Source organism: Ctenopharyngodon idella, chromosome 10 (assembly GCF_019924925.1).
Source record: "Ctenopharyngodon idella isolate HZGC_01 chromosome 10, HZGC01, whole genome shotgun sequence".
NCBI lineage: Eukaryota > Metazoa > Chordata > Actinopteri > Cypriniformes > Xenocyprididae > Ctenopharyngodon > Ctenopharyngodon idella.
The window spans coordinates 29,238,483-29,265,546 of record NC_067229.1 but is presented as its reverse complement, the minus strand read 5'-3'; the positions used below and the strand labels follow the sequence as shown (position 1 = coordinate 29,265,546).

General features: G+C 40.1%; 1 protein-coding gene across 12 annotated transcripts in view; it reads left to right on the top strand.

Annotated features, from left to right (window-relative positions):
* sh2d3ca (SH2 domain containing 3Ca) overlaps positions 1-27,064 on the top strand; it is a 55,699-nt gene that overhangs the window by 17,614 nt on the left and 11,021 nt on the right. For 2 of the 12 annotated variants that reach the window (XM_051909398.1, XM_051909403.1), the window contains 5 exons: positions 13,316-13,471; positions 22,644-22,772; positions 24,078-24,505; positions 26,111-26,185; positions 26,496-26,620. In XM_051909398.1, coding sequence (XP_051765358.1) covers positions 13,316-13,471; positions 22,644-22,772; positions 24,078-24,505; positions 26,111-26,185; positions 26,496-26,620 — 913 coding nt within the window. Of the gene's footprint in view, positions 1-577; positions 1,188-13,312; positions 13,472-22,643; positions 22,773-24,077; positions 24,506-26,110; positions 26,186-26,495; positions 26,621-27,064 lie in introns of those variants that run through there. The other 10 variants (XM_051909397.1, XM_051909402.1, XM_051909400.1 and 7 more) reach the window with 8 other exon arrangements.

Genomic DNA, 27,064 nt, shown 5'->3' with positions numbered 1-27,064 from the left:
GCTATTACAGAGGGAACGGTTATCTGTGAATAACTAATTAACTTTCAGCCTGTTCCTGTTTCGAACGATTTCAGCATGAGCAAATGACAGACTTTCCTTTTTTTGGATGAACCGTTCCTTTAAGGATGCTGCTGTCAAAGCTTTGAGTTGGTTGCCATAGCAAGGCGTCCATTTTGATGTCACAATATTCCCCAGGGAGCAAACGCCCCACCCTAGACTGCTGTGCCAGAGTCAGACTCATTTTATCTTGAGTAAGTATGTGTGCGTGCGTGGGTAGTATCCAATAGGGAATATTCAAGGACTGAGGCTCATTAGCAGGTTTTTACTACGTTCCTAGAAAACATCATTTTATTTCCAAGCACAACTCAGATTCTAAATAGCTCCTGCATGCCCAGACTTACAACATCCACTCCTGTTAAAAAAAAAACAAAAAAAAAAACTCATACACAAACAGTCATGTGTGCCTGGATTTAACTATTTTCTCTGCTTGTGCAACTCAGTGGGTGTGGGAGCGTGTATGTGCATGAGGGTGAGTGTCTATAGACTGACTGCCCCCCTCCTGCTTTTCTTTTGCAGTCTTTCAAACCCGGAATAAAAGGGAAAATTCCTTTGAGTAGGTGCTGAATGCGTGTGCGCCACATACCTCTCTCTCTCTCTGTCTCTCTCCCCCCAGCATTGTTTGGAGCCCTGGAGGAGGGGGTGGGTGGGGTCTCAGTGCCTGCAAGCATCTCTCTCTTTCTACATCCCTCTCTCTCCCCCTCCGTCCCTCCCCCCATCCACTGCTTTCATCCAAGAGCGATGAGGTAATCCCTGCCAGCGCTGTGAAGCATAGCAAGCGCTAGAGTGAGAGTAAGAGGCAGTGGAACTGAGTGGGAGAGATATATTGAAAGTCAGAGAGGGAGAGAGAGAGAGATCGAGACATTGAGAAGGGAGAGAGAGGAAGCCGGTGCAGATCTGGGATGACGCTGGCTCCAGTGGAACAGCGATAGCACTGATCAGTTGCGGCAGTGGCTTGAGCGCGGGTGAACGCTAGGAGATAGGGCATGACCCGGGGCTTCTAGTGGACTCCAGCGGGTGGAAGAGCCGAAGAGAGGAGGACCGGAGCCATGACGGAGAGATGCAGCCTGTGGAGTGCCCTGTCAGCCGCTGCCTGCTGCTTCTACAGGGGCTCCTTCATGCAGGTGCAGGTGAGAGGGGGGCGCCCCCTGAATGCTTGTGTGTGAGCATGCAGCCACAGTGTATGTGCATGTATACACTGTGTGATGCGTGAGAAAAGGTGTGGATCTGGATTACATCATCTCTAAATATGCCATCAGGAGTTCCTGCATGAGAAGTAGAGGAAGATGCATGTCACATTTCCAGTGAGTGTGGTGTATGTAAGCATACATATTGATTCCTCTGATTCCGTTCAGGGCATCTGCTTGCAGGGAAGGGTGCCCCTCAGGGTTATGTGTTTGGCCCGGTACAATTGTGCAAACCCAACAACTGTGTCATTCCACCAGCCTGGGCTATGATATCACTGCACCGTGTGTGTGTGTGTGTGTATCTGTGAGTCTATGTGCCGACTGGGCTCAGCTCACTTTGGCTCAGCTGTAACACTAGTGCTGATGATGCACAGTTGGATGAGCGGGTAGGCAGGGCTCTGTTGTCACCCTGCGGTTATGTAGTGGATTGTAATGGGGCTCAGGAAACAGGAGAATGCATCAAAGTAGCTCTGGAGGTCATGCTTTTTATATCTGAAAGTGAAGATATATTGTTTCATGCAAGGCTCAGAATACAAAAAGAAAACTCTGCATTACTCTGTCGAGGTCTGATACATGATCTCAGAACAACACAGGATTTTAGTGGGAAGGCTGGAAAAGGGGAGTGGGTGTCGTCTAATTGTCCTCTATTTCAGCCAACTTGGACTGGATAACAACAGTACAATTTTGGCTCTGAGTTTGGGTGGTGCACTAAGCACTATAGAAAGAAGGACAATACTTGTTTGCCTCATTTACTTTTCTCACCCTCTCTGTTTGTTTTTCCTGTTCCTTTTAAAAGCTAAACAGAGGTTGTTTAAGGTGATGAAATTATAGCGTTTTGCACTCCCCTATTTTCCAGAGTGACACTCTCTCACTATAAATGCACAGCTAGGTGCAGATGGTAAAAAATGTTTACAGTGCATTTTAGCATAAGTTATATACAGTTTACAGATTTCACATTCTAGACCTAAGGGTATAGTTACTTAACACTTACCACTATGTTCTCTATATACTTTATACTTTCAGTAAAATCAAATCTGTACAAAAGTGAGGGGATTTTTTTTTACAGTTCTCAGCATTGTACAGGAAAATCTCTTGGCTAGTATGTATACAGCACAAGCTTAGAGCAAGCCATGTACAGTACACAAAATGTAAGCACGCTTCACAGTTATGACAATTTGGCATTTACTAAGAACAAAATGAAAATATTCAAATCCATGTAGGGGTCAAAGAGGTCTGTAGACTGTCTGTAATGATGTATGTGTTCGTCCCATTGGCCACCTGAGCTCAGAGCGCACCAGGAGGAGATGATGGTGTCTCAGCTGCAGATTGATAATAGTCATTCTGAGTTGATTTTCACATGCAGAAAAACAGACAGTGGAGAATTTCTTTGTGATTTGAATTCTGCCATGTAGCTTGACCTTGTGTGTACCTTAGAGTAAAACAGGTTTATGGAACTTACAGGGTAGTGGTATATATTTTGGTCAGTATAGTCATTTGGATAACTTGGCCACAAGTAACTGATGCCCTAACCTTATACTTCTAAACCAGCCATAAGGCTTTGCATGCAACTTGTCCAACAATGCCTTGCCTTAGACTTGGGTTTGAGTCCTAAGATCCAGTCTGGACCTAGAGATTCAGTGTGCAGGTCTCCAAGTGATCTCAGATGTGTCCCTGCATCAGCCTCATTACCAGTAAAGATGGTGCAGTCTTGATTTTAATTGGGCTAGGGTACTGAATGTTTATCAGGGACAGCATCAACCCCAAATCCTCCATCTGTCTCTTGCAGTTGCACTTTGATTGTTTCAACTTAATCCCCTTATTCTTTGCCTGGCTGGCAGCTCGACCATCCTTTCGCCTGCAACCCCACTTGCATATGCGATCATGCTAGTTTTAACCACAGGGGTCGGGAACCACATTCACACTGGGGGTCCAAAACTAATACCCCGTTACCATTAACAAAGATTCCAGACACATTAAGTCTAGTGCAGTTGTCTGCTTTGGTGGGTCGTCGCTTTAAGCTGGTGCGTGATTCAGTTGCATAGATCCCCCCTCAACCTCTCTCCCTTCCAGCCATTAAAAAAATTATTAATTTCATATTCAAATATTCAGGGGTATGACTCTCCCTCTCCCCTCGTTCTTTCTTCTCTTTTTCTTGTGTTTTCCTTTCTATCCTCTCCAAATCCTCTCTGGTGCCACTGTCTCTTCCCCAGGGCTGCGGCGGCTTAGCAGCTGTTAAACAGAAAAGTTCAAGAGTAAATCTGCCTGTTACTGAATGTGAGGATAACCTAATTACACAGGGCTGTTTTCTCTCCTAATGAACGCCACGCGGATTTGGAGTGCCAGGATTTTTATATACCTCCCCCCAAACTGTTTCTGTACCAATTTCTTCTCTTCCCTTTGATAATGTGGCTGAACTAGAAGGCCCTCAGAGACTGGATTAGTCTTTATTCATATTGTGTATACTTCTCAGACTAATGATGTTTGTTCTGCTTTGCTTATCACACAAATGAAGATGCTGAAGTTGTCAAAAATGCCAAATTAGACGCAGACCATCTGTGCAAAAGTTGGATGTGTTTGTGAATCACACTGCCCCAACAAATGCCAACATTTCAACCATTCTGAAGTTGTCTGTTCCTGGATAACCACCTTCATACAGACTTGCTCTGACACACCTATCTGGAATTCCTAAAAATCCTGAAGACCTTAATTAGCTGGTTCATGTGTGTTTACCTGGGTTTGCAGCTAAAATCTAAAGGAAGGTGGTCCTCCATAATTAGGTTTAGACACCCCTCAACAACAAGGTTATCAAATAGATCCAACAAATTCTATCAACCTCATTTATTGGGACAATGTGAACTAGCCTTTGGTGATCCTGAACAGGTTAGTGATATGGATGGTTTAAAGCAGTGGCTTTCAGCCCTGGTCCTGGATGGAGAAACTATGAGTTGGTTGTGTGCTATATTTTATTTATTTTATATTTAAGTTTTAGTGGAATGGAAGTGAAATTAATGAGATGTTTTTCTATTATTTGAACTGAGATCAGAAGGAGTTTTTTCATGGCTAGCCATCAAAAGTCTTTAATGCTTCCATCCCTTTAAGAGAGCGGTGAGATCACAGAGAGCCCCTTTCAGCTCATCTCAGTGCAGGTTTCACCATGTCTCTCTTCTATCCCTTTCTTGACTCATCCTCTCCACTGCCTTAATATCCAAAACAATCACATTGTAAATCCAGTAGGTCAGTGCGATTGGTTGTTAGCACTGAACAGGAAGTGTCTCTGTCTTAGGCATCCACTATCAGATGCTTCAGTGACAGCGGATTATCAACACAACCAGGAATTAATTTCCTCTGAAGTGAAAGAAAAGCCTGTATCATGAAAGATATGTCCTAAAGTTTCAGTCCCTTAAAGGATCTGTTGAGCAGGTGGGACCAAAGGAAAGGGGGCTGGGAAGTGGTGCAGGCTGGAGTCAGGTCTCTTTTTGTATGTCCACTTGACTGTTATCCTGGCTTGACCTTAGGGTCAATAGGCAACAGCACACCCTTTTCCAGTTCACTGATAAAAAAGAGTGAATGCATGATTATGCATGTATATGAGAGGGCTCTTCAGTAGACATCACAAAAAAAATACACTCTAGCATCTCTTTTAAACTTCATTAGACAGAAGGGGGCCTTGTCATTACTTATTTGTTGTGGTCACAAGAGAGAGGACCGCTTCAAGGCTATCAGTGGGGCCGGAGACACTGATCTTAACAGGGAGAATCAGTCATGCATGTAGAATACACTTGATCGGTGAAGGAAGTTTAAGACATAGCTTGCCCTTTTGAACTTCTTGTCTTTTTAGTTATTCTAAAATGATGTTCTGTAAATAGCCTTATCTAGTGTTGAAAATATGGCCAGTATATTGACTTGGCTTCGTGCCTTATCAGTGAACAAGGTTTAGAGCTTTATAGTTTTGTGTGAGGTGATGTTATGTCCATTCACGCTGTTGTTCTGGTATCTAAAAAAATTATGGACATTTGGGTCAGACATGCATGAAACCGGCTTGTGTTTATCTTCCTGTGTTTGAGCATGTGTTTGACCAGTTCAAGCAGGGACCATGCGTTTCCTATCTCTGTGACATTTGAGTACTAGCGACTTGTTGGGCTCGTAGTCATTCCATCAGGACTCCAACCTGCCCCTGTATGCATCATTGCAGTACCATAGCACCCATCGCTTTAGAAGAGCCACTACGATGAATTATGCCACGCTTGATAACATAATACATCAGAACAAACATAAAAATGTATTTTATTGTCTGAGATTGAAGTGATACCACCCACCACACAGCAACCAAATCACCCTAAATGACAAAATGATGAGAAGGAAAGATTAGACAGTTCATTGCTGTAAATGAATTTAATTCCATTTCAGCAGCATCACCGCAAAGTGTGGTGATAACAACATTTAAATTCCGGCAGAAAATGGCATAACTGAGTCTTTTAAGCTTCTTTAGACTGTTGTGTTGTCTGGATTGGATTAGTTATAGACTTGTGTAGAGCATGTAATCTCCAGTTTTGCATTGTATGTTAAATTGAATTAACCCAGTTTTCCTGGTAGTGCGCAAGGCAGGGACTCTAGTCATATTCATTGGCACATATTGGTGGAGGTCCTCTATGAGAAGCGGTAAGGGAGAACTGTGAATTTTTTAACATCCAGAAGAGTGGATTTCTCCTCGAAGATCCTGGAAAGACTCACATTCATATGCCTCTGCAGCAACTAGAGAAAAACAATGACATCATGTACAGGGTGGAGAACAAGAGCGAGAGAAGAGAGAAAGGCACTTTGACATCACAGTGGGATATTGCTGGCTAATACCTAGTGTCTGTGGTACGGTTTAGCACATGCTGAGAAGGGTTAGTGTATGTCTAGTGGGGTTAGCTAAGTGGCATCAAACACACACGCAAGCAGTCTGGTGTGTGTTTATCTGTGTAAAGGAGCTCCCCAGCACTCTTCATCTTTACTCTGCTCCCCCAACTCCAGGAGGAGTGCATCATCTGCAGTGTCACCATGGTGACAGCCTCACGCTCCAGGACAACCCCACCCCCGTATCCCAACCCCCATCAGAGATGCACTGATTAGGTTGCTCCAGTCACCATGTGGCTGCGTGTAAATGTGTGTGTAATGAATGTGTGAACACCGTTAAGCCTGCTGGTGAAGACATTTGCGTGCATGCTTGTGGGTTTGTATACACCTGAGCTGCATGAACAAAGCCCTGGACTCCACACTTTTTCATCCCATTATAAACTCCCATTAGCACTTCATTCTAGTGTATGTCTCAAGTATCATTGTGCCGGGACAGTTTAACAGTGTACCGCTACAATGCAACCCTAGCTGAGAGGTCACGGGCCACCAACCAATAAATGCCCCTCCCCAGCTGTACATGAATGAAAGTGAGATCTCAGCACTCCTCCATCGTTTGCGCTGCCAGCCAATGGCATGCACCGCTGCGGAGCTCTCCGGAAGAGATGACATCATCTCCAGCCAATCGTAGCATAGCTCAAGGGCTGACTGCTGCAGGCTCAACAATGCAATGAGATACAGAGAGAGTGTCTCACAGAGGTGCGATAGAGAGAAAGAGGCAGAAATGCAAGGAAGCATGTTGCGATATCCTTTCGTTCAGTGCAAACACCAGATATGATGTTGAAATGACCTCAAACGCATTCTGGGTGCTATCAGGGGCAGATGACAGAAGGGCAGGTGTGTGTGTGTATCTGACAGTGATATCTCTCTGTGACCTGCCAGCCGGCGTTACGAGGCAGATCTTCTTGCTAATGTGTGTGTATGTGCATCCCTATTGGGAAGATATATGAATATTTGCCCAGGGATTGCTGACCACACTGAATGTCTGTATGTTCAGTATGCAGTGGCTTTTAACATTCAGTAAACACTTCATAACCTAAGCCAGAGCAGAAACATTTCCATGTGCTTATGTGACAAGGAATAAAAACAGCCCTCGCCCTTTTGTTGTGCTCTTTCTCTGTCTAGGCCTGAAAAGTACTCTACGCAAGTATACAATTGCAGATGAGAATGCTTAGCTAACATATTGCATGTTGTCCAATGGTGGTTGACGCTCTTTATCGGAAACTCTAATTGACATTGAACTATTTCCGTATTAATTCAATGGTAAAAGTTGCTGTTAGTGTGAATTGTGCTTTAATATGCATTTTTTGCATTACTTCGGGTTGTAACAAACCTTACTCAGGGTATTTTCGATGCTGTGGAACTTATTTGGGTACTCCGCTATTAACAAGTCCACAGATTTATTCAGTGCTCGAACTGCCACTTCTCTTTTTTTACCTTTAGCGTACCACCAGTTTTCCTTGCGTTTTCCTTGTGTACCGGCATTTCTGACATGTTGCAGAAGCCCGCCGCGCCCTCCCTTCTCCCCTCTTTGTTGAGCAGGATTATTTTCAAACTGTGTCTCTGTCATGGCAATAGTTAGTCTAAAGAGCAAACTGAACACAGAAATAGACTTGTCAGTGCTATCTCTAGCGCCTCTTGTGGCAATGCTGAGATGACAGTTTTTATTTGTGTTGGATTATTGTATTCTGTCACATTTTATAACACAACGTGTGAAATTGAGCTTGCTTGTGTCCCTCTTTTTCTAAATTATGTAATGATCAGCTGTGCTTATCTTTAATGTCATGATATCGATAGGTCATCACTGTTTGTAGAGGAGTTTGTATAATGTGCTTAATGTGTAGGGACAGTTTTGACACATCAGTGACAGCTACGCTTCTCTTTACCCTGAAGATGTGTGTGTGTGTATTGATCAGAGAAAGTGATGAGCATGTGTATGCATCACATCGTGACTCACTTGATAGTCATCACTGAAAAAGAGATGTGCTCACGCACACTCTTACACATAGGCTATGATCACACATGCAGTTTAATGTGGCCCAGTTATCCAAGTGTTTGGATGATAGTGTGAACAACAGAAATCAATGACATTTGACATTTTCAATTCTAATCTGGGCCACTTTCATTGCAGTGTGTCTTCACTGTGAAAAGTTCGGTTGGAATTCATGTGAGTTGACATTTAAAGGAGTGCTCCACCTGAACATAATTTCCCTTTTTTTTAATCAATACAACTCACACACAGATAGTTTTTCCTCTACAGTTTCCCTAATGAGCAAATTAAAAAATATAAAAACAGCATAGTTTAGGATTTCTCTACAGAAATAATGTTGCCACAAATGTTGCCAGTTAATATAATATATATAATATATCTTGTGAAAGTATTCAGACATCTGAAATTTAGCTTAGGAACTAAATTTGACCCTTTTTTGCCTCCTTCCTTACCCTCAAAATTAATGGATATGTCAGGTAGGGTCAGGTGTTGCCTGTCTGGACTAGTGTTTGAAATAGGCCACATTTAAATGCTAATGTGAGCAACCTCACAAGAAAGTTGGATTTGAGCAGAAAATAAGAATGGCACGAACTTTTGATTGCTGTATGAATGTAACCATAGTTACACACACACATCCATAGCATTGCAGTTCCATCAGCAAAGGTCAGAGAATGATCCGTTAACATTTCCTCAAAGCACAAACACTGCCCGTGCTTGACATGTGCTTCCTAAAGGCCGTCTGAGCTTTTTCCACCACTTCCTGTCATCTTTTTCTCCCTCTACCTCTCACTCCGAAGGTCTGAGAGATGGATGGTGGATGTGATGAAAGATGCCTGTAAGGTTACACTCATAAATTCACTTATATTGACCTTTCAAACCGCCCTTTCACTTTGAGATGGCACAGCGTTCCGTTCATGTGAATCCGGAAACAGCCTATGAGACTTAGCACGTCAGATTAATTTTGAGTCTGTTACCAATCAGATGAGTAGATCTGTGTTCATAGCCCTTTTACTTTTATTGTATAACTGATGCTCTGCAGAAGTGCTGCCCAAAGTCTTTTATTGAATTTGGTGTCTTCATAATTTCAGCTGGTACGTCTTCCAGGCTGTGTAATTAATCTACGGCTGACATTTATTGATTAATCAATTGGACGTGTCTTTATATTCCTTCGCCAACTCACCCCTGCTGCAGTTTTCTCCTCTGGGGCTGAGCCCAGTGCGGTGTTGTGGGATGTGCGGTTTACATGAACACAAAACAGCCCCTGGTCTTACACTTTTACACTAGTCTAATGCTCAAACACACAAATGTTGCAACTTTTCATAGACAGAGTTATATTGACAGGTTCTATTGATGTGTCCTTAGACCCTACAATCCATCAGTGCCTTGACCTTTTGACCCCTCACAGCCTGTAAATTGGCTCCTAATTGGTTGCTCTCTTATAAAAACAGGAAGCAGAGGTGGCTCTGGATTGCAATGGCTCATTGTGACAGTTCATGAATATTAACGCTTGTGCGGTCAGGTCAGGTGACTGTCAGTGCTGCAAAAATATTGCGTCATTTGAAAAATTACTGCTCTTTCCAAACCTAGTGAGCTGCCTTGTTGTCTGCTGCCTGCAGAGGTACTCGCTGTGTTTGAAACAGGTCTAATGAGTCAATTCAATTACCGTTCATTTTTTTCTAAAGGGTTGTCTATTGTTATTTGCCATTGGAAGTCATTCATTTTCAGAGAGAGTTGGTGATTTGAGGTGAAACTGACAAAGTTGAACAGAATCTGCTCACAAGTGGCTTGACGCATTATTGATTTGGTTTAGCACATGTTGCTAAGCTAACAATATGATGTTCTAATAATCAAAAATATAGAACACACATATTGGGTAAAAAAATATTGGCATTTTTATGTTTAACTTCTTTAAATCCTGCTTTCATTCAGTTTACAATAATAAAAAGTAGCTCACTTAGCTAGTCTGCCATCTTGGACGATTTGTTTGACACAGTACTTTTTCTGGGATTTCCAAATTAGTGAAGTTATCCAGTCTTAAAATTTGACTTTTGATTGAGTCTTCCTTTTGTATTGTGATGAGCCTTCATCTATAAAGGATTATCAAATTAAAGTCTAGATTTGCATAGATGAATCATTCGTAATTAGATTCAAAACATGAATTTAGGCAATAGATAAAGTGCTGTCTTGGTAGACGGCTAGGCACTAGGATTTAAAGCATAGCTATTATGTGTTCGCATACAAATTAATGCTCTAACAGTGAAATTACAGCAGTTAAGCAGTCAAAAATTTCAGCGCTTGAAGTTAACCACCACAATCATTGTGTATTCCCTGAACATTACGTTTTTTTTGGTATTCTTTGTGGGAATTCAAATCTTGAATGAGGCTCCCGCTGTTTCTATGATTTCAGCTTTTTGTTACTCACTAAATAACGGCGCTGAGATGCTATTTGGCTAATATGGATGCCGCGAATGTCAAGGCATTTATCTGCAGAGATGTGGTGTCTCCAAACCCGTGATGAAAGATAAGTCATGTGTGTTTTCCTGTGGTACTTGCCCCCCTCTATGACACCATATGCCCAAACCCCTCAGAAACACACTTGCTTTGAGCTGCTCCCCTAACACATAGAGACCAAACCACCCGTAGACCCCATATGGCCAGTTTTCTCTTGCTGCTTGTCCTCTCTCTCTCTCACTCTTGTGTGTGAGGCCGGAGGGAAGAGGGTAATCAGGATGTTTCTCCTGCGCCTGTCAATGTAACAGGCCCATGTGTCACAGAGCTGCATTATGAACCGGCAGTAGCATACAAAAATACACACAATCTTATGGGCCCAACCACAAACCATAAGACGTGGCCTTGTCTAAAGTTGTGATGTCATGCATGAGCATTTTTATCAGGGTTAAATAGTAATATTAATTGAGACAGTTTTCATTTCAGGCAGTTCAATCTTCTTTGTAGTAGTTTTATCATTATTTTTCTTTTTACATGCCTATAGAGTTTTAGTTTATCGTTTATGTAATTTAGAGGTTTTGAAACTTGAGTCTATTTTAAGGGATTTGTAGAAAACTGGGAGAGAAAAAAAGTTTTTACAAAATGTATTTTTAGGGCTCACAAAATAAACTTATATTTGTGAGTAAGAAATAAAAAAAATTATATACCCTGTGCATTAATATATTCCAAACATAGGTTCGGGAGGAGCCTAATCTTTCAGTCTTGTCAATCTTCATTACAAGCATTTATCCTACCTCCACCTCCCCATCTCCTCCTCTTTTTCTCTTATTCTTCCTCTGCGCAATACCGCTATAGGGTGGTTGAGCTCGGAGCTCGAGGCGAGCCACGGTTTCGAGCCTCCGCCAAGGACAGCAAGCCAAGTTCGTTTACCATTAACTATTAAGAATGGATGGGCAGGCAAACTTGTGAAACAGTATAAATGGATCTTCATACATGAAAATAGCCTGCAAACGTGAATCTGAAAATGCGCTCATGTCGCCTCTCTGCCTCTATGTAAATACACAGTATATTTACTGCTTAGATGTGTCCAAATGGTCTAGATATGGCTAATTTTGCCTGATATAATTGACTTATAATGTCATGAGGGGGCCAAGTGGAGAGTCACGCATCCCGTACGCCAGTGGATACACCTCCACACACACTGACAGGAAAGAAAATAATGAGCAAATCCACCCTTAGACAGGCAATCATGTGCAGGGACACTCCATTATCCAGCAAATCCCAGTAATTCCCAGCATTCTTCAGTTGAATTAGAGGCGTGTAAGCTAATTCATAATTGATGCTTAATTATCAATCTCATTTGGAACGATCATTACCTATGCATAGGAAATCATTCAAACTCTGAGGCCTGATAGTACACAGGAAACACTCAGGGTTTATAGCAAAGACTTTAGATATACAATGATGTTGCACTAGTATTGCTATGAATGGGAGAAAGTGCAATGCACAATATGGCGGAATACGTCCCGCCTTCTAAGTAAAAGAGCCAATCACTGCGTCACTCCAGCTGCTGTTAGAAGCTCAACAGTCTTCTTAGAAACAGTCAATGTTCTGTGATGCGCGCTTATGACTGCATATGCGCATTGGCTGGTCCAGCCTGAAAAAGTTTTTTGTCATGGTTTTAGCGTTTTGAAACACACAATTTTACACAATTTGTCTCATAAGAATTTGATTTGAAATTTCCAATGAATTGTCAGAATTCATTGGTGATTTCAAGTATGAAATTTTAATCGTAAGCTTGGTGAAAAGAATTTGATGTTTCCCCATTCATGACTGAAATAGCTACCAGAGAGGCTTTTCAAAGATGGCCGCCGAGTGAAATGACTTGCCTGAAAGGGAACTTGGTTTATAGATATGCTTGAACTGGAATGCATGTTAGCACACCCAGAATTCCCAGCAACACACCAGAACAGCAGATCAGTGGCTTGACATGTGCAGAGACCTAACATTGTAGACAGAACAGCTGGCTGATGGGGTGTTGTCCACATATGTCCACCCGAAATTTCCCCCTCATTTCCCCAAGACACATCACACCGCCCTTGAGACGTCCCATCAGAGGGGACCAAGCAGCATTTCCATGACAACAGCACAACCAGGTGTTTGCTCACTGAAAGTTGAGGTCACAGTCTTGGCACATGAGACGTCTCCCCTTTCACACACCCACCCTGTACTATCTGTGTGACCCTTGGGTGAGCACAGCAAAACAAAATGCCCCCCATGACATGCATCTGACTGATCGTGTTTGACAGGAGTGAGTGGGTGTGTGTGTTTTGACGTGGGACTGACTGTATCAAAATGCTAAAGAGCTCCTTCATTTTTAATGGGTCGAGAGGTTTGCCAATAACAGGAACTGCAGGGCGGCTTTGAGATGACCTAATTCCTGGTGCTGCACTCTTCAAACTTCTGCTACTAATTCTTTAAAGTGGAATGCAAGTGTATGTGCCTCCCTACTGAGTTTATTATCAATAAAAAATGCCATGGTACTACCATGTTTTCTCAAAAGTTATGAAAGAGCAACTTCTGAGTAATTACATTTTCAGACATGTTCCACAGTAATACCATAAAAAAGTACCATGGAGTGCCATGTAAATACAATAACTCTACCGTAGTACCGCCACAGTAATTTTTTATGTCATGTTGACTTTAAGAGTTTAAGTAGACCCTCTTTTCGAAGCAGATGGCAGCCATACATCCTGCTTCAAGACTACAAACTTCACAGTCCAGAGTCATTACACCTAAATTTGACTGCAAAGCACAAGAGGGAGAAGAAGTGCAGAGAAAAGACAGAACGAGAGAGAAACAGGAGAGAAGGGGGGAGGATACAAAGATTGAGGTATGATTCCAAGCTGGAAAAGACTTCTGAGATTATACAAAAGGTTTAAAATGTCACACTGTACATTTGTAAACCTTGAGATAACATTTTTATGTGCATATTCAGAAGGTCAATAACATTGATTGGATGAATACATCTCACAACAAACTGACTCAACATGACCTGTTTTAATAACTGCTTGTTCATCTGTGAAAATGTCATCATAAGTCTGCTCTGGCTGTTTTAAACAAATAATATGGTATCTTAATTTCAGTTTGTTCTAGCCCTCAGCTTGGGGTTTAAAAAGATTGTAACCCAATGTTAAGTGCAGTGTGAAAAGCTGAATGAAATGCTGTATAAGAAAAAAAATCATTGCTAAACACACTTACATACACATCAAAACTAGTCTTAGATCAGAAAAAAAATTTGTTTTAGGGGGTCTGATATCACACTGAGCTTACAAATCCATTCACGGTCCAGAGCGCATCATTCCATGCATACTGAATTAATAAAATGTTCCAGATTCACAGCCCGTACAGCCTGAGCACTAACCCTCTGCTGCGTTTCTTTAAGGCGCTCCAGGACATTGACTCAGATACTCAGATTTAGATTATTTTGGTTGAACTTCAAGGTTTGATATATTAAATAGTTAGAGAAAATTCTGCCATCCTTTATTCACCCAGTGTCATTCAAAACCTATAATTGTCTTTCTTCCAGAATGTACAGCTTGCTCTTGTCCATAGAGTGAAAATGGATGGTAATTTAGACTGTCAAGCTCCAAAAAGGACAAAAAGCACCATAAACATATCTAAAAAGAGGTTCATACTACTTGTACATTGTTATTGACATCCAATCTGCCACAAAATATTTTGAAGCAGCAAGTTGAATATGAATGAGATCTGAGATTTGATCTATAAAAGATGGAACGTTTTCAATTAAATTTTGGCTTCAGAACACTTGAAATATGGAATGCTTTTATGGTGCTTTTTTTTTTTTTGAAATTCTGTAAATCATTATACTTTTCAATTTATGGCCAAAACCAGCTTGAAAATTAGTGAGGTAGTTGTTAAGTTTAGGTATTGGGTAGGATTAAGAATGTAGAATAAGGTCATGCAAAATAAGGCATTAATATGTGCTTAATAAGCAGTGTTGGGCACGTTACTTGCCCAAGTAATTAGTTATAGTTACTAGTTACTTCTCACAAATAGTAACTGAGTTAGTAACTGAGTTACATCATTATAAAAGTAACTAATCACCAGGGAAAGTAACTATTGTGTTACTTTAAAAAAAAAAAAAAAAAAATTCAAATATGTCAAATAACTTATATTAAATATAAGTCTAAAAATAAATTATGCAGACAATATAATCATGACATGGAGGCGCCGGCGCGATCACTTGCACGTGAACTGGAGCGCGTCTTATAGGCTAAATGAACCAAAACTCAGCGTATAGGCTGCTTGCCTCATAGACATGAGAATATATATCTATAGAAAGCTTGAAATGTCTACTTTTAAACTAAATAATTCAAAACGAAAAGATCTATAGCACGTCCACTATGCGGAGATGATGAGAGTCAGCTTCATCTTTGCAGCCGACACTGATTCAGAAAACATTGACTTTATTAATAAACAATTAAAATGTCTCCTTACTGTTTTTGTCACATTCATAATCATTACTTTTGCCGGTTCTTTATGGCAAGCTTTATGCTTGTGCTTGATTGCTATATAGCCTATATTATATAAACGCTCATTATTATGGTTTATTCTCTCCAGTAGGCCTATATAAGTAATTAAATAAATATAAATGTGATTAGTCAATTAATGGCTTAATGAACAACTACTAGTCGACTAGAAAAAAAAAAACTTCTATTTCACATATTTTCGATCCAGCATGTCACAAAGGGTATTCTGGTTTGAGCTCGCGCTCCGCTCGCATGCTCTGACACACACACACACACACACACACACACACACACACACACACACACACACACAGCATCGTACATTATTATCAGTTTAAAATTATATTTGTGTATGACTAACCTGTACTATTTCTTTACAACAAAATGTTTTGCAGGTCTATCACCTCTATTCACACACCAATCAGCATCAGTTAGCCTATGTGTCCCACCCCAACATACACCCCAGAGAAAAAACTTTGTAGGTCTATGGCTGAGAGAGAGCCTACTCGGATGAAAACCGCTTCATTGACCTCAATAGTAACGCCGCATTTTTTTGTCAGTAACGGTAACGGCGTTACTGACACGGGGGAACGGGGGAAAAAGTCATTTGTTTGATTACTCGTTACTGACAAAAGTAACGCCGTTAGTAACGCTGTTTATTTATAACGCCGTTATTCCCATCACTGTTAATAAGTACTAATAAACAGCCAATATTCTAGTAATATGCATGCTAATAAGCAACTAGTTAAAAGACCCTAAAATAAAGTGTTAACAAATTCTCTTAGCATCTCCTTTTGTGTCCTGTGGATAAAAAAAAAAAAGCTATGTGAGCAACATGAGCAAATTATAAGTAATTATAAGTAATATATAAGTAAATTTCATTCTTGGGTGACCTATTCCTTTTAGAAATCTTTAGCTTCTGTATTATAATTAAGGTCATCTTACTGGACAAAGGAGCTGATCTGAGATCAGAAATATTTTAAGTATGTGGATATGGATGTTCATGTAAACATGGTTATCTATTTACATCTCTTAAGCATGCAGAACATCAGCTTAGTTTTGTTGTTCATAGAGTCAAATGAGATCTAGTACCTCATTTGACCTGCATATGTGCTTGTTAAACACTAGAGAGTGTGTGGGTGTGTTTGAAAGAGAGATAGACAGACCGAGAGAGAAAATCTAAGAAACAGAAATCGTTTTAAGATCTAATATGTTGGGATGTAGGCCAGCGATGACAGATATGGGGATTTGGTGGAGATTTGGGTGGTGTAAGACAGCAGGGATAGATGAAGGGATAATGCAAAAATGGTTTTCTGGGAGATAAGGGTATGATAGGGGCATTAAGACGGCTTAAGGTGGGATAAAGGGACAACAACACCGCATGGGCAGCAGATGGACAACGTCTTAAAATCGGGACCCCTGGATCAACTGGAGGGATAGGTCACAGGACTATGTGTGTTTGTCTGTGTCTAAGGAGATGGACAAGGCTCAAACTTCAAACATAAACATATCAAAGTTAAAAAAAAAAATAAAAAAAATTATAATCCAGAATGTCTTATTAACATTGTCCGATTACCCAGATATACTCTCAAAGTCTTGAGTGTACACCAGTGATTGTAATCAAATACCAAGACTTTACATTGAACATCAAATAGCGGCGCAACAAAAATGTCTTTAAACATTAAAACATTAAAAATAATTATGACCATGAATCCTAAAGAACGAGAAATATGCACAATAATTGGCCACAGAAGGCATTATGACTGATATTAAGCATAAACTTCTTCTATGGTCAATTTGCTTTTTCAGGTCAACAACTGTCATGGTGGAGCAACTTGGTGAGCATGTTAGTAAAAGTTAGTTTGAGGAATGGTTAACCCAAAAAATAAGTTTCTGTCATAATTTTCGATCACCCTCATGTCATTCCAAACCTGTATGACATAAGGTGCGGTCACATTTATCGCAGTTTGGTAAAATTTTGTGGCCAAAATCAAGTCATTTCAATATCGAAAATTTCATGTGAGGGTGAAGGATTTCCCCATGCAGATTTCGCATTAGGTTCAGGTGGTCATGTGGATTCGCTGTGTTTACCAACAGAAAGCTGCTTGGTTTGAAAGTTACTTCTTCATACATCAGTAAAATAAACAATTTACTTATTTTTCTGTGAGATTTAACCAAAATTGAAGAAATGTCTCTGTGTTGTTGTTGTTTTTGTCCGTACAGTGATTACCACCTCACATTTTTTGTGAACTGTGCCTTAGTCATCTCTGTAGATAGTTACCTAAATAGTAATTCCACATTTGAAGGTACCTCTATCGCCTCTCTTGATTACGGAGGTGTGTTAACGCCACAGTTATGCACATTATGTACAGAGGAACCACTTGCTTGCATTCACATCTACTTTCGCACATTTCCATAGATTGTTTTATGGTCTAAATCATATTCCACATCAGTGTGGCAGGTGATTTTAACACCAGCTGTCCTGTTATCTCTCAAAGCATTGGGTCAATGCTCAGCTGGGCCGACTGGATTAGCTCTACCCCAGAGAGCAGACTCAATGGCAGGCGCTGACCTGTGAATCTTTATCTGCCATATCTGTGGTTCGTGTCAGCCTAATGGTTTTTTTGCGTCTATGGCTTTCCTTTCACCCAGAGGGGCAGCTACACTCAATCATGCACGATCTGAGTGATTGCAAAGGTTCTTCTGATAGGTGGAAATAGAATTAGGTGGGTGGGGGTCTGGTTAGATGGAACGCCGTGATTGGTGGAAGAAGAAGATGGGGGTTCTGAGTGAAACTGGTGATGAATCATGGCTGGATGTTATTCATGACAAGCCATGGGGGTTTGAAGATAAACACCTCTGAATGGGTTGGTGTTTGTGCATGAATTTACCCAGAGATTTTCAGTCAAATGTGTCCCACAAGATGGAAAAGAGGCCAAATTCACAAATCAACTAAAAACTCTGTTTGCTGTTCAGTTTTACTCAAGCAGGCAATGATCCAGAACCCATGAGGCTCTGATGTCAACCTTGTCTAAACTTTTTCCAAACATAAGAATTCATGGTGCATTGTTTCTAGAGAATGAGCTTCATTGACCTCCCATATAGATGCCAGATTTAATGTGACACTGCTATGAAGTATAGAAGTACAGTTTGTTCGATATATCATACTATCTTAAGATTCTAGGTCAGAGGTATTCAATTAAAGTTTCAGGAGGTCCAGTCTCCACATTTCCCTCTTAGCAAACATGGCTTATATGCCTATTAAATAAAATGAGCAGTGTGCATTTCCAAGTTGGCAGCAAAAGTGCTTTGTAAAAATAAGAAATAATCAATCCACAAGGTTAGATGTGAAAGTGTGCATTTGTTACCTTAAGTCATCCTTTCTAATAGGTAAATATTTCTGTATCTACTTTATTTTCAAAAAAAAAAAAAAATCCATTTGTATTAAAATTATGAATGCAAATACTAAACTATATTTGTATATGACTATATTAATCTATGAGAACTTGAGATCTCTGTTTGATTTTCAGAACCGATGTTTTCTGGTTTATTTGTCCATTGGAAAATGTGGAAAATCATATTTGAATGACTGACATCCAGGGATCCCCCAGCATAACATATTTACTGGACTGAACTCACTGCTGGGAAGTGTAGATTTTCTATCCCAAAAAGTTCACTGTCAGTTCTGTTTCTTTGCTGCTGATCGTGTTCCAGGAAGTATAATTGTTTTTTCACAATGCATTGCCTTCTTGCTTTGTAAAATGCTTTAGGTGTGTGTGTGTGTGTGTGTGTCGTGCATGATCTATATGAAGGCACCAGGCCGACTCACACAATAGGAGGTTTCCATGACAACCAGAGCTTCAGTGCTGTGGGGGGGGTGGGGGGGGGGGGGGGGTTGTGAACAGCACAGTGTAGGTCCTATAACCCCCTTTCTATCTATCTTTCTATATCTCCTCTGTATCTTGAATTTCTTTCAGTCCCTGTTACATTGTATGTGTGTGTGCTTGTGCATGTGGTCAGGTCATTTCCCCCAGCATGCGCTTCATTAGACTGCCAGAAGTGCTTTCTCTGTGGAAGAAAGAGGGCAGTGAGAAAGACATTTTAGCCCTCCAGGAGCAGCTCTAAGTGGGGCAAGGGGACTTGAAACAGCCCAGGTGTCTCTCTGGAGTCTTCAGACATCAGTGTTTGAAAGCAGAAAGCAGCTTGAGCTCGTTCAGTCTCTCTTCAGGCTCTTTAATGAGTGAATCTCTGCAGAAATGACAATACCTGCATACTAAAGCTTCTTCAGAACTCCTGTCTCCTTTCTCTTCTGATCTCATCTTGTCTCATCTATTCTTTTCGCTTGTCACAATGCTTTGCTTTATCTTTCTCTTGCCTTGTCTCATATTGTCTCATCTCACCTCACATCTTCTCATCACATCTCTTGCCAGGTGTCATCTCTGGTTGGCTTGTCTCATCTCTTCTTCTTTGGTCTCATCTTATCTCACCACAACTTTCTTTCATTTCTCATCTTGCCATAGTTTCTCTTGCTCTCATTTTGTCTCATCTCACCTCCCCTCACCTCTTTTCATCTCTCCTTATGTCATCTTGCATTGCTTTGTCTCATCTCGGCTCATCTCTCCTCATCTCACCTCCTCTTTTTATTCTTGCCTTGCTTTGTGTCTTGCCTTTGCCTCTCTTGCTGTTTTCTCATCTTGTCTCCCCTAACTTCTCCTCTCCTTTTTTGTTGCCTCATCTCATGTTATTTCTTCTCTTTTATCCCTTTTTCTTCTGTTCTTGTTTCATCTCATATCACCTTTTCATATTTTGTCTTGTCTTGTTTTGCCTTGCTTTTGTTTTATCTAACCTCACTTCTTCTGATTTTGTCTTTTCTCATCTCGTCTCTTCTCATCTTGTCTCATATATTCTTTTCTTGGCTCAATTCACCTCTCCTTTTCGAATCTTATCTTGCCCTGTCTTGTCTTGCCTTGTTTTGCCTTGCTCTTGTCTTACCTCATTTCATGTCTTTTCTCATCTCATCTATTTTCTTCTTATCTTGTCTCATCTCTTCTTTTCTTGATTCACCTCTTCTTTTTGTATTTTGTTGTAGTAAGGTTAGTTGATAAGGGAAGAGGGAGGCGGGAATCAGCGAATATTTAACACACTTTAATGATACAATAAACACAAAACGAAAGTAAAGTGGCAGCCCCTCACGGACGACTGCCGCAAACACATCAACATAACATAACGTAAAAGTCCAGGCCTGGTCCTCTCTTGTCCTTCACTGTCGTCACTCCTCCTTTTATCGTTTCAAACTCCTTCGTGATTAACTCGCTCCACATTTGTCTTGACTTGTTTTGTCTCATCTCACCTCACTTTGTCTAGTCTTTTCTCATCTCTTCTCTTTTGATCTTGTCCCATCTCTTCTTGTCTCGGTTCATCTCTTGTTTTTCCATATTTTCTTGCCTTGCTTTATCTCGCTCGTCTCCTCTCACCTCACTTCGTCTAGTCTTTTCTCATCTCTTCTCTTTTCATCTTGTCCCATCTGTTCTTGTCTCAGTTCATCTCTTGTTTTTCCATCTTTTCTTGCCTTGCTTTATCTCGCTCTTGTCTCTTCTCACTTCACTTCGTCTAGTCTTTTCTCATCTCTTCTCTTTTCATCTTGTCCCATCTGTTCTTGTCTCAGTTCATCTCTTGTTTTTCCATCTTTTCTTGCCTTGCTTTATCTCGCTCTTGTCTCTTCTCACCTCACTTCGTCTAGTCTTTTCTCATCTCTTCTCATCTTGTATCATCTCTTCTTTCTTGTCTCGATTTACCTGTTCTTTTCATATCTTGCCTTGTTTTGTCTTGCTCTTGTCTCACCTCACCTCACTTTGTCTTGTCTTTTCTCATCTCATCTATTTTCTTCTCATCTTGTCTCATATCTTTTTTCTTGTCTCGATTAATCTCTTGCTTTTGTCTTTTGTCTTGCCTTGTTTTGTCTTGCTCTTGTCTCACCTCACCTCACTTCATCTCATCTTTGCTCATCTTGTTTTTTCTCTTTTGATCTTGTCCCATCTCTTTTTGTCTCAGTTCATCTCTTGTTTTTCCATCTTTTCTTGCCTTGTTTTATCTCGCGCTTGTCTCTTCGCACCTCTCTCCATCTTGTTTGTCTTTTCTCATCTAGTCTCTTCTTTTCTCATCTTGTCTCATTTGCTCATTTCTTAGTTCATTTCACATCTTCTATTTGCATCTTGTCTTACCTTGTTTTGTCTTGCTTTTATCTCACTTCACTTCGTCTTCTCGTCTTTTCTCATCTTTTCTCATCGCTTCTTTTCTTGTCTCGATTAATCTCTTCTTTTTGCATTTTGTCTTGCCTTGCGGCTTTTCTCAGCTCATCTAATTTTTTTCTTGCCTTGTCTCGTCTTGTCTCATCTCATTTATTCTCTCGGAAACACAATATTTGCAAAACTTCATGTAAACAACTGAACTCACTCCTCGAATAAACACTAATAAAGTTGGAGGAAATAATTTCAGAAAATTGGGTCTCCTATGAAAGGCACCTCTCATAAGTCAATATGAACTCCTCATATCAGCCTAGCCCTGTTATCACTCACACACTGGGTTTTTCCCCATGGACCTAAATCAAGAATATATGAGACAGAATATCGTACCTTGTGGCCATCTTCAAGCAGCAAAAGACAATTACAGACATCTATATGAGATTACAGAGAGCTCTGGTTAGACCCAGGTGGAGGATTCGGCCCCTGGAGGCAGAGACAAAAGCAATAACTCCCTACACTTGACCTTGCCTCACTATCTTCACACACTTTACACACACACGCGCGCACACAACCGGTTAAATGACAGTGGGATTACTGAAATCTAGCATCTTTTCCTGTTCCCATGTGTAAAAGATGGTCGAAGAGGCAAAGGAAGCAGATGTTTAATCAGTTTAACTCAGATCGAGAGAGGAAGAGACCATTAGAATGACCCAGGACTGCAAAATTGATCCTGCATCTCCCATATTCACAGCCTTATGGAGGACGTTGAGCCCTGTTAGTGCCCTCAGTTTTGTCTGTTGTCTTTTTATTGACCTCATTACAATGCTGCCCGTGTTTGTATTAGTTTTCCTGTGTCTCAGAGGGTCGAGACCTTCGCCTTGAACTGTCACACACATAGATTACGCTTTATTTCTACTGGACACAGAGCTCCGCTGTCTAAACAGACACACTTGAGACAGTATTGACAAGGAAGTCTCCTGCAGTGTGTATTTGTATGCTTTTATTTGTTTTCTAGCAGCAGGGTTAGATGTTCCATAAATTATAAAGAAGAAATATGTGCAATGAAGCTCTATGTGACTCAAATTACTTTTTAATCTCTCATATGGATTGATATGTCAGTTTGATAAGTGAGGCAATAAACTTTACAATTCTTGTTCAAGAATGTTTTGTTTTTATTTAAAATGATCAATAGTGTGCTCTATTACATGTTTGTGTGTTCATGATGTAGGTCAGTGTGACTTATGTGCTTGGCTTTGTGTGTTTTTCGCAGTTCTCCAAGGAGAAGTACCTGCTGGAGTCACCCCCGGAGAAACTCAGGAAGGAGCTCGAGGAGGAACTCAAACTTAGTAGCAGTGACATGAGGAGCCATGGCTGGTACCATGGCCATATTCCACAAGAGGTGCGTCTGTGGGTCAAGTTTTGCTATTGTACAATGTTCACTGTCTCACACAGGCAGAATTTTGACTGAACGGCATAAGGTCTGGTCCACTTTGCAAACTATTCTAGCCTAGTACCACCCACTACCACTACTACCATCTGACTGACATGTAAAGCAACCAATCATGGTTCATTTTGTTTTTATGTACCATTTGAGGTGAATTTATGTTAAATCTATTACACTTATGCTCTAGTTTATTTGCTACTAAGAGCTTCAAACCAAAAGAATAACTTTCAATAATTTGATAGCACTGACCTCAAAAGGCTTGTTGCGTCATCCCTATACCTTTTTTTTTTTCAGGCAGACCATTGAAAACGTATGTGTCCCTGAAAGTTGTGTAAAGCTAGCCAATCAGATTTGAACTGGTGATTTCAGTCAGTGTTTGTGTGCAATATGCATCACATGTTCAGTGAAAGGACTTTGGGCAGTCTCTGGCTATGTTTCCCAAAATCCCAATCTGTTCCCTGAGCAATGTTTTGAAAGTGCCACTGTTTACTCTCTTCGAGGAAACCGCCTACAACTGACTTATAGTTGTCTCTGGAAGACAGCATTTTAACTTTAACTTTAAAGATTACACACTTCAACTTTGAGAACAGTGGATGTCAAAATGAAGTCCACACCATGATATATAAAAAACCAATGTGCCTTTTGTATATTTGTTTGTATATTGTATATTTGCTTGTTTTGTGCATGTTTATTTGGGTTTTTCTGTCAGTGTGTGTATGAGTGTGTTTGTGTCCTTTTTTGCACCATAGAGCCGTCAAACTGCAGCCCACGCTGTCTCTACTATGAGAGCAGCCATCTGGGCATTACCATAATGTATTCCTGCTCAAGCTGGAGTAAAGAGAAACTCCAGCCCTCTCTATTAAAACTATAGCTAGTCACCATGGCGATACGCCCCCATGCTGCACTTCTGACCTCACCAAATGTACTGTTGCGCCATCTGCTGGAGCAGAAGCACCCATCACATAAAGCATCTGTGGCTTTTAATCAACATTCTTTTAAAACCTACTTGTGTAAAACATACAAGTCGTTTCTGTTGATTCAGTTGCCTACAAAGTGAAGTAAAAATATATAAATGCAAATACCAGCAATAAACAAAATCAAGAATGCTGTTGATTACCACAGAAGGTCATAAACTTATGGTAGTGTGAGAAGTGGTTATTTAATGGTGCTCTGAAATGTTGAGCTGTGGTGCTCATGTGGGAAATGGCCAGCTCGCAACATTTCCATTAATAAACCCTCTTGATTTATTTGTCAACACAGGCTTCAGAAACTTTGGTTCTACGTAGCGGCGACTTCCTCGTACGGGACTCCCTGTCGACCGTGGGCGACTATGTCCTCACGTGTCGCTGGCAGCAGGAAGTGATTCACTGTCGGATCAGTAAAGTCCTGGTCAAAAGTGGACAAACCAAAATCCAGTACATGCTGGAGCATGAGAGCTTCGACTCTGTCCCCACACTGGTCAGGCACCATGCTGGCACGGGTCGACCCGTGTGCCCACGTACCGGAGCCCAACTGCTGTGTCCGGTCAACCGAACGCTGCCGCTAAGGTACCTGGAAGCGACGTTTGCTTTAGCTGGTGGGAGACCAGGATCTGCACATTCACCATCAGCCCAGAGGGGGGCGCACATCAAGAGACGTAGTGTTACTATGACAGATGGACTGACGACAGAGAAGTTAATTCCTCACAGGTAGACCTTTATCATCATCATCTTCGCAACTAATATGTAGCTAACTCATAGTGCCTTGTTTTGGTTTGTTTTTTGTTTTAGTGTTTTTAGTGACCACCAAGAGTTAAATCGTTTCAGACTCCCAAAATAACATAACAATTTGATTTGTTTGTTTGTTTGTTTTTAGACCATATTCATTTAGTGTTTTTAGTGACCAACAGGGGTTGAATTGTTTCAGAGTCCCAAAATAACATTATAATTTTTTTTGTTTTGTTTTGTTTTGTTTTGGACCATATTCATTTAGTGTTTTTAGTGATCACGAGAATTTAAATTGTTTCAGAATCCCAAAATAACATCATAATTTTCGTTTTGTTTTGTGTTGTGTTGTTTTGTTTTGGACCATATTCATTTAGTGTTTTTAGTGATCATGAAAATTTAAATTGTTTCAGAATCCCAAAATAACATCATAATTTTTGTTTTGTTTTGTTTTGTTTTGTTTTGTTTTGGACCATATTCATTTAGTGTTTTTAGTGACCACCAGGAGTTAAATTGTTTCAGAATCCCAAAATAACATCATAATTTTTGTTTTGTTTTGTTTTGTTTTTTTGGACCATATTCATTTAGTGTTTTTAGTGATCACGAAAATTTAAATTGTTTCAGAATCCCAAAATAACATCATAATTTTTGTTTTGTTTTGTTTTGTTTTGTTTGTTTTGGACCATATTCATTTAGTGTTTTTAGTGACCACCAGGAGTTAAATTGTTTCAGAGTCCCAAAATAACATTATAATTTTTGTTTTGTTTTGTTTTGTTTTGGACCATATTCATTTAGTGTTTTTAGTGATCACGAGAATTTAAATTGTTTCAGAATCCCAAAATAACATCATAATTTTTGTTTTGTTTTGTTTTTTTGGACCATATTCATTTAGTGTTTTTAGTGATCACGAGGATTTAAATTGTTTCAGAGTCCCAAAATAACATAACAATTTGTTTTGTTTGTTTGTTTGTTTTTAGACCATATTCATTTAGTGTTTTAGTGAAACAGTGAATTGTAGTAAATTATAGTAAATTGTTTTAGAATTCCAAAATAACTTTATAATATGTTTTGTTTGTTTTGTTTTGTTTTTTGTGTTTTGTTTTTTGTTTTAGTGTTTTTAGTGATTATGAGGATTTAATTTGTTTCAAATAACAAAATAACATAATCATTTGTTTTGTTTAGTTTTTGACCATAATTATTTAGTGTTTTAGTGAATTATAGTAAATTCTTTCAGAATCCCAAAATAACATAATTTGTTTTTGTTTTGTTTTGTTTTGTTTTGTTTTGTTTGTTTTGTTTTGGACCATATTCATTCAGTGTTTTTAGTGACTACCAAGAGTTAAATTATTTAAATTTTGAGTCCCAAAATAACATAATATTTATAAACATTGTATATATATATATATATATATATATATATGGTTTGCCCCAAATTATCACAAAAATTCTCCTAATCTTGAATATTTGATTACGTTCTTGGAGTTCAGGTGTCTCAGGCATATTGTTGGGTGCACAGTATTTTAATATGCCATATGCATGTGCCATAGATGCAGGAGTGATGTGCTCATGTAGGATGTCTTTTATTATCAGTGCCACCCAGTCTACAGAGCCAGATGAGCCTCAGACAGTCGAGCCAGTGGTGAAACCAGCGGAGGGCAGCAGCTGGTGTGTGTGTTTGTGTGTGTGTGTGTGTGTGTGTGTGTGTGTATGTTTATATGTGTGTTCACAGCTGGCACAGACCTCCCTCCCACTCACTCCTCCTCACTCAGTTTTCCGAACAAATTTGTCCACATAGAAACCCTTCACTTGCTTCTGTGCATGTCATCACAATAGCACTGAATGTGTGTAGTTTAGAAGGCTTGTAGCTGTGGTATGTTGTTTACCAAAATTAGAGGCCAAAAATGTATATATACTTAAACCTGAAATGTTTTGACATAAAAAATGAGGAATTTAAAAGCATGTTTGTCCTTTCCAGCCCCTCTACAGTGCACCATAAGGATGCCATGAGGAACTGCGCCATGAGCATGGATCAGATCCAAGAGTACCGCTGCCCACTGTCCCCTGTGGGGGAAGCACCTCTATCCCCTGCCTACAGCTCCAGTGAGTCCACTCACACTCTCATGCATGTATCTGAATATTTAATCACATTGATACACTGTAAAAAATGCTAACCTTCTACCTGATGTAACCTATAAAAATTGTTTTGTTGGTTTTTGGGGTCTGCTAGAATACACTTAAATGATTTCAAGTTAAAAAAAAAACATTATTTGTCTGATACTGTACATTCCTGCAGCACCTCTTTTCATCCTCTGCCTGAAACGCTCTGTTTTAGTTCCTGTGACTTTAAAGCCCGCCTTTCTGAAAAACCCAGTCTGCTCTGATTGGTCAGCTGACCCCAGTCTGTTGTGACTGGTCAACCGCTTAGAGCGTGTGTAGGAAATGTAATGCCCCTTACCATAATCTTCATTAGAAATGAACTTCTTTTGGCATGGACATTGTGCTTTGTAACTTTTCATATTGTTTACATGCACAAACACCTATATT